General features: G+C 44.6%; 1 protein-coding gene across 1 annotated transcript in view; it reads right to left on the bottom strand.

Annotated features, from left to right (window-relative positions):
• Positions 1–6433, bottom strand: part of LOC132002940 (multiple epidermal growth factor-like domains protein 6) — a 32879-nt gene extending 26446 nt beyond the window's left edge. Inside the window, exon 1 of the mRNA XM_059378226.1 lies at positions 6304–6433. Coding sequence (XP_059234209.1) covers positions 6304–6433 — 130 coding nt within the window. The remainder of the gene's footprint in view (positions 1–6303) is intronic.
• Between the last annotated feature and the right edge of the window lie 2474 nt (positions 6434–8907).

Below are 8907 nucleotides of genomic sequence, written 5' to 3'. Positions count from 1 at the left end.
GGCATCATCAAGACAGCATGGTACTGGCACAAAAACAGACACATAGATCAATGGAACAGAATAGAGAGCCCAGAAAGAGACCCTCAACTCTATGGTCAACTAATCTTCGACAAAGCAGGAAAGAATGTCCAATGGAAAAAAAGACAGCCTCTTCAATAAATGGTGCTGGGAAAATTGGACAGCCACATGCAGAAAAATGAAATTGGACCATTTTCTTACACCACACATGAAAATAGACTCAAAATGGATAAAGGACCTCAATTTGAGAAAGAATCCATCAAAATCCTTGAGGAGAACACAGGCAGCAACCTCTTTGACATCAACCACAGCAACTTCTTCCTAGGAACATTGTCAAAGACAACAGAAGCAAGGGCAAAAATGAACTATTGGGATTTCATCAAGATCAAAAGCTTTTGCACAGCAAAGGAAACAATTAACAAAACCAAAAGACATCTGACAGAATGGGAGAAGATATTTGCAAATGACCATATCAGATAAAGGGCTAGTATCCAAAATCTATAAAGAGCTTAGCAAACTCAACACCTAAAAAATGAATAATCCAATCAAGAAAGGGGCAGAGGACATGAACAGACATTTCTGCAAAGAAGACATCCAGATGGCTAACAGACACATGAAAAAATGCTCCACATCACTCGGTATCAGAGAAGTACAAATCAAAACCACAATGAGAGACCACCTCACACCCATCAGAATGGCTAGAATTAACAAGTCAAGAAATGACAGATGCTGGCAAGGATGTGGAGAGAGGGGAACCCTCCTACACTGTTGGTGCGAATGCAAGCTGGTGCAGCCACTCTGGAAAACAGTGTGGAGGTTCCTAAAAAAACTGAAAATAGAGCTACCCTATGACCCAGTGATTGCACTACTGGGTATATATCCCAGCGTCCTGGGATCGAGTCCCACATTGGGCTCCTTGCTCACTGGTGAGCCTGCTTCTCCCTCTGCCTCTGCCTGCCACTCTGTCTGCCTGTGCTCACTCTCTCTGACAAATAAATAAATAAAATCTTTAAAAAAAATAAAATTAAATAAAGCAAGGATGTCCAATTCTATTGAAAGCTAGCACTAGAATCCATAGACAGCCTAACAAGGCAAGAAAAAGTAATAAAAAGGCACATGGACTGAAAAAATAGAAGTTAAAAAGTCTTTTTTCACAGATGACATATTGCATAAAAAGAAAATACTATGAAATCTACACACAAAATATAGTAACACAAAAGTTACTCTCACAAATAAATGAAGCAGGTAAGATTGAGGGATGCAAAGTCAGTATAAAAAGTCAGGGTCAAAGATGTATTGGTATACTCATGTTCATAGCATTATTCACAGTAGATAAAATGTGGCAGCAACTCAAATGTTCATCAACAGATGAATGAAAAGTCAAAATGTGGTTTATATGCACAATAAAATATTATACGGCCTTTAAAAAGAAGGAGATTGTGACATATGGTATACCATGGATGAACTTTGAGAATATTATGTTAAGTGAAATAAACCAGTCACAAAAATACCCAAATAGTGTATGATTCTACTTACCTGATACTTACAATAATTAAAATCATAGAGGCAGAAAGTAGAATGGTGGTTGCCAAGGGCTAGGGGTACAGGAGAATAAAGATTATTGTTTTATGAGTATAGAGCTTCAGTTTTACAAAATGAAAAGAGCTGGCAGATGGATGATGGTGATAGATGGACAACATTATGAATGTATTTAATACCACTGAGTTGTATACTTAAAATGGTTAAGATGTTAAGTTTTGTTATGTGTATTTCACTATGATGAGATACTACCTCACACCGGTCAGAATGGCTAAAATTAACAACTCTGGAAACAACAGGTGTTGGTGATGATATGGAGAAAGGAGAACCCTCTTGCACTGTTGATGGGAATGCAAACTGGTGCAGGCACTCTGGAAAACAGTATGGAGTTTCCTCAAAAAGTTAAAAATAGAACTACCTTTATGACCCAGCAATTCTAGTACTATGTATTTAGCCAAAGGATACAAAAATGCAGATTCAATGGGTCCATGAACCTTGATGTTTATAGCAGCATTATCAACAATAGCCAAACTATGGAGAGAGCCCAGATATCCATTGACTGATGAATGGATAAAGAAGATGTGGTATGTATATATATGTACACACACACACACACACACACACACACACACGAATATTACTTGAAATCTTGCCATTTGCAATGACATGGATGTAGCTAAGTGAAATGAGTCAGTCAGAGAAGGACAAATGCCATCTCACTCATATGTGAGAAATGGGGGGGGGGAGAGGTAAACAAGCCATAAGTGACTCAATGATAGAGAACAAACTGAAAGTTGATGGAAAGACGGGGTGGGGGATGGGCTAGATGGGTGATGGGTATTAAAGAGGGTGCTTGTGATGAACACTGGGTGTTGTATGTAAGTGATGAATCATTCAATTTGACTGCAGAAACAAATAATGTACTGTACATTAACAAAGTAAAATTTAAATTAAAAATAAAAAAAAATTTAAAAAAATGATAAAAAGCAAAGTAAAAAAAACAACTTGGAAATAGAAATAAAGAATACAGTTTCATTTATAATAGCATCCAAAAACATGAATCACTTGGAGTAAGTTTAACAAATGTGCAGCTCCTGTACATTAAGAACTGTAAAACTTTGCCAAGATAAGGAAGGAAGAGATCATACAGGGAAGACTTACAAGGAAGAGAGCTGGTACTTGAACCATCTTCTGATGCTTATGTGCCTTAACACTCTGCATACTTCTTTCCTCCTGCCTGAACAGGTAACACTGAGAGACAACAGGGAAACACAAGGTGAGAGGGAAGATAGGTCCTTCCTAACATCTCTACCTGGAGGCTGCTGAGAATTGGGAATCTTGGCTCAGGTGCCTACTTTGCCAAGTGTCTTTGCAGATCTCCTCACCTTTCTTCCCCTCCAAATTCCTCTGTGAGGAAAATCACCACCAACACTGCCTCCATTTGTCATGGGGAGGTGGAATTAATTCTTGTGATCCATAGAGCTTCATGGTTAAGGGGGAGATTTTCACCCACTTCTTGTCTGACATTTGGTGGATGCAGCTCCAGCACTAACATTGAGCTGTAGCTGTTGCTGGGGCACAGCTCTGAAGAATGGCAAGCTCTGAGGGGACAGAGTTCCACCTGTTCCTTATCCTCTACTCAGTGCTGCACACGGTAGGTGCCTGGTGACACCTACTAAGTGAATGACTGGGTCATGAGGTGGGGGCTGTGGGCATTTGCACCACAGCACCATAGTTTCTATCTTAACTGCATATCACATGGCAATAGTAACTCTGAACCTCCCCACATTTCACAGATATCACCTCATTTGATCTCCACAGAAAGGGTAGGTTCTCCTTGTTTTTGCATTGAACTGGTTGGTCAAGTTTCCGGGCACTGGGTCAGAAGTCAGCAGGGAGGGGCACCTGGGTGGCTCAGTGCGTTAAAGCCTCTGCCTTCAGCTCAGGTCATGATCCCAGGGTCCTGGGATTGAGCTCCGCATTGGGCTCTCTGCTCAGCAGGGAGCCTGCTCCCCCCCCCACTCTGCCTGCCTACTTGTGATCTCTGTCTGTCAATTGAATAAATAAAAATCTTTAAAAAAAAAAAAAAAGGGTGCCTGGGTGGCTCAGTGAGTTAAGCCGCTGCCTTCGGCTCAGGTCATGATCCCAGGGTCCTGCATCGGGCTCTCTGCTCGGCAGGGAGCCTGCTTCCTCCTCTCTCTCTCTGCCTGCCTCTCTGCCTACTTGTGATCTCTCTGCCAAATAAATAAATAAAATCTTTTAAAAAAATTAAAAAAAATTTAAAAATAATTAAAAAAAGAAGTCAGCAGGGAGTGTTGGTTGCTTCCCCATGGGGAGCATCACCAGTTTACTTTTTGCATACTTGCTCCAGACCCTGAGAAATTTAACTTCTTCTGGGAACTTCTTGATAACTGCTATGGCCCCTCCTGCAGAAACCGTTAAAAAGGGGATGCTCTTTCCCCAGGATCACCTGGCAGTCCTTGCTTCCTTGACTCCTGGGGGTGCAACCCAGATTCCAGTGGGGCATGGCTACTGAGTTGTCATGCCACTGAGGCAGCTGCAAAAGTCAAAGGAAACTGAGTAACTGAGGAGAGGCCATGCAGGCCTGGGATCCAGATCCATTCAGGTATGTTACCATCTGAGTTAAGGAGGAGCTGATAATAGTGAGAATGGGAAGAGCATATGATGTGATGGCCAGCTCTAATTCCCAGGCGAGGACTTGCCAGGTCACAGGACAGGTGAGAAGCATTGACTATCTAGAGCCCAGATCTGGCATCCACACTTCAGTTGGGCTGAGATTGAGGTCAAAAGTCCAGGGATAGTGTCCTGGGCAGGCTCTGGGGGGTCAACCACCCAGGCTCCTGTGCTAATGCCCCGGGAGCTCATCACACCCAGGGCCACCATGGAAAAGACCTGTACAAGACCCCTTTCTTCCAGAGAGCAGGAAGCCCCCACCTCCCCGAACCCTTTGCCCTGTTGCATTGCCCTTCCTGCCCTTTCCCTCATCTTTTCCTAGGGCACAAAGTTGTCTACTCCTTACTGAAAGCCCTTGGGACACTGCAGGCAGCTCCCAGCCATGGAGTGCTGGCCTGGCAGGCAGGCGATGAGGCACAAGAGGTGCCACTGGACCCCACCATGGAGACAGAGGGCAGCTGCCCCTGTGAAGAGCGAAGGAGAGGAGCAGCAGGCTTAGTGTGAGGAAACTGCTCCCTTTTTGTCTCTAGAGAACCCCTCTGCTCTGGACCTTCTGCTGTGATGATGTTACTTCAGCAAAAGCCTGCAATAATTGATAAACTGTCATAAAAAATGGGTCTTCATTGAGGACATGGGGCACAATGACTGGTGCTGAGGATGATCGTTCTTTTAGAAACGGCCAGCCTAAGACATGGGAAGAGGAAAGCACAGATGTAACTGGACCACAGATTGGCGTAGAGCCTCCCAACTAAGGCCCCAGAAACCTGACACTGTGAGGAAGACTCATGGCTTTGTTGTTACCCTCACCTTCTAGAATTTCAGGTGCTTGTGTGCCCTGCAACCAGCATCATAGAATAATAGAGCTGACATTTCATCTGGTCAACCTCTCATTTTACATGTGGAAAGATGGGAACTCAGGTTACATGACTGGCCAGAGCCACCCTGAGGTCTTAGTGGAACGAGTGGCATGAGTCAGGGGATGATATGACAAGGCTCCTGTCTGGACCTCCCTTGCAGTTCATGAGCCCTGATGTGTGGACCTTCTTTGTGCTCTTATGGCCACACCCCACACCTGAAAACTGCTGCCCTGAAGAGCAAGGAAGAGCTGCCTGAGCTTTGCCTCAGGATTGTTCAGCAAATTCTTGTGGGAAACCTTAGGAAGCTCCACATTCTTGAAGGGAAGCCACAGGCTTTGGGGACAGACAGACCTGGCTCTGACCCCAGCTCTTCCACCCACTACTTGTTAGCAACTTCTGTCCACCTCGATTTTATCATGTTATACTGAGACATGAAACCTACCTCAGAGAATTGTGAACAATAAATGAAAATATTATGTATACATTTAATATATATGACATATATATTTGATATATGATTTATATATTAAATATCTATATATATTTGTATATGTTATAAGATTATATAATATGTATATATATATTGCATATATATTGCCAACTACAAGTACTTTGCTTCACATGAGGCCAGAGAGGCAGACATCTCACAAGGAAAAATTAATACCAAGTTTATAAAACTACTCAGGCTGCATGTAATTCCAGGGTTCAAGAGAAGGGACAGAATAGGATGAGGGGACCAGAGAGGGGTGATCCCTGAGAACCTAGGGAGGGAAAGGCTGTGTGTAGAAGGCAACCTTACTTGGGTAAGGGAGAGATTGAAAGCATGGAGATGGAGGGAGGGGATACACACACACATGCACACACACACACACATGAGTGTAGGCTGGAGAAACCCAGAGAAGGAAGGCCAGTGGTGTATGCCTTCCACCCTTCCTTTAAGACACTGACCCAGCGATGATGAAGGCCATGGGCTGGGTTCATACTTGGGCCTGACACTTACCTACAGTGTGCCCTTGGCCAAGTGGTTTACTCTCCCTGAACCCCAGTATCCTCATCCAAAAAGTTAGTGTTAGTCGTATATATACAGAGTTGACAAGAGGTCTAACAGAGAATATAGGTAGGAGCCCAGGTCCCAACACATAGCATGAGTCCAGATGTCATGGGCATTATTTCACCGATCTTGCTATTGACTCACCTGCACTGAGGGTGCCTAGCAGAGGGGCCAGGGCCATCCAGAGCCCAGGGTGCAGCATGCTGGAGCAGTGACAGGGAAAGCCTGGGGCCAGAGAATGTGCTGGATCCTTGGCCTGTCCAGGCTGGAGCATGTGACCTACATTGCTGTAACCTGGCCCTCTGCAGATGCCTTGGACCAGACCCAGTACATCCCCCACCACAGTCCCCTGGGAAATGTGGCCTCTCTGAGAGCATCAGAGGAAGACAGACAGGATGTGTTCTTTGTTCAGCTCTCCTGTCCTTCCAGATGACAGCTGAGAAGAGCCAGTCTGTCAGGCTCTGGTACCCTTCTTGGAAACCTACAAATAACTTAGTCTTTTTCTGTCTCTCATCTTTAAAACTGAGGTGGCAGGAGTACATACCACCTGAGATTGTGGGAGAGCTAAAGGAATTTCAGGCATCCTCAGAGCAATGCCTGCACACACATGCTCAGCATTATTCTTAATTCATGTTTTAATTTGCTGATCATTTATTGAACACTCACAGTTTTTCTGGTAGCATACAAAGGGCAGAGGAGGGAAAATCCTGGCTCATGTCCTTAGGACTTAGCTTAAAGGCTATGAGATTAGCCCACGGGTAGCAATTCTAAACATAATCAACATAAACCAGTTAGTGCTCTATGGCCCTAACATGGGCCAGATTTCATTTACTTTTCTCAGGAGCTCTGAGAGAGATGGAATCTTTATGTGTGTGGTGGGAACAGTGACTTGCTTGAGGTGGTCCACTGGGTGACAGAAGCTGGTCTGTGTGGGCCAAAGCCCATGCCAACTCAGACCTCTTCACAGGTAAATTTTGTGGTTTCCATGGCCCCAGGGGACCATCTTGACATGGATGATAATGACCCTTTATTTACCCAGAACTGGCCTCTCCAAGGGGCTGGGACACCAGTGGCTGGGTGGTGGGGTTTTGCTCTTGGAGGATGCTTCTCAGGTCTAAAGTGTTATGAAGTCAGTGATGTTGGTGGGTATGAGGTTGACTATAATTGCTAATTGTAAAAGCCATGAGATTTTAGAGGGACTCAGAGCCCTCCATATCTTAGACACCTCTCCCACCTCTGTTGTATGGCTCTCCCTTATCCCTGTGCCCAGTTATAAGGCCATCTTCCTGTACTTCACATACTTAAGGACCATTTCAGATTTCTGCCTAAATGTTACCTCCTCCCTGTCTATCTGATCACTCTCTTGTCCTTTTTTCTTTTTTAAGATTTTAAGTATTTATTTATTTAGAGCATGAGTGGGAGGGACAGAGGAAGAGGGAGAGAGATAATCTCAAGAGATAATCTCATGCTCAGCATGAAGCCTGATGTGGGGCTTAATCTTATGACCCTGAGATCATGATCTGAACTGAAATCAAGAGTAGGATCTTAACAACTGAGCCACTCCAGAGCCCCTCATACTGCCCTGTTTTAATTCTCTGACTTGCACTTAGTACCATTGGTATTTATCTTATTTTGTTGTTCACAGATTGTTGGTCTCTCTTCAGTGGACTCTAAGGCTATAAGAGCAGGGACTTGTTTGGTCTCCTCCTCTGTGGTCCCAGTGCCCAGCACAGTCCCTGACATGTGGTGGGTACTTTATAAGTCCATAAGAAGGGTGAAGGAGTGAGAGGTGCCCCCACTCAGCATCTCTGTTAACTACAGAAGTTTATTTTTCAATCTTAGACAGATGCTCAGCAAACAAAGTGGATCAGAGTGGAGCAGCTCTGGTTGACTAAGTGGTGGTGATGGGGATCCTGGGGCCTTTTTATCTCCAGCTTGCCCCATAGGCAGCCCCTGAGGCTCCCTGTACAAACTGAAGAGCACAAAGAGCTCAGTTTAAGAACTACTAATCTGGTTCAACTTCCTCATTTTCTGGAGGACAAGGGCACAGAGAAATGAGAAAATGGGCCCAAGTTCACTCAGTGAGATGCAGGCATAGAAGAAAGCTGATGACCTGATCTTGAGCTGAGGTTCTTTCTACTGCCCTTAATCACAAACCCACATTCATCTTAAATGAACTATCTGGTCTGGGGCTACCTTTGGATCTGTTGTACCCATACCTGCCCCAGTTCTCAGGTAGAAGCCCCAATCCCAGTCTTCTTCAGGAATGTTCTCTAAAAGTCATCCTATGTGAAGAAGAAGGTTACAGGACCCCCCAGAAGGCCCAATCTCTGCCTGGGTGATCAGTGTGGCCCTGTCTGCTGTACTGTGCCAAGTTTACTTTTCCCAAAGGAACCTCAGTGCATCCATTTTCTTCTACTTCGTGAAAAAATCCTGGGAACTTGTGTATTCTTCTTTTATTAAAGAGAAGGATTGCCGCTTAAAAGTCAGCGTAGTGCAAAAGGAAGCCAAGTCACATCCGCCAAGGTGTGAACACCTGGGGGGCATGCATGTGTATGTGGGGGGGGGGTTGGGGGTAGCTCACCAAAAAGCAAGGCTCCAAGAGAACAAGAAAACCCAATCAGCTTTCCCATCAAAACCTCCAGGCTGGGGGAGGAGTCAAGATGGCGGAGAAGTAGCAGGCTGAGACTACTTCAGCTAGCCGGAGATCAGCTAGATAGCTTATCTAAAGATTGCAAACACCTGAAA

The sequence above is a fragment of the Mustela nigripes genome, chromosome 15, assembly GCF_022355385.1.
Source record: "Mustela nigripes isolate SB6536 chromosome 15, MUSNIG.SB6536, whole genome shotgun sequence".
In the NCBI taxonomy this organism is placed as follows: Eukaryota; Metazoa; Chordata; class Mammalia; order Carnivora; family Mustelidae; genus Mustela; species Mustela nigripes.
Note: the sequence above shows the minus strand (reverse complement) of the source record. Positions and strands in the feature narration are given on the sequence as shown.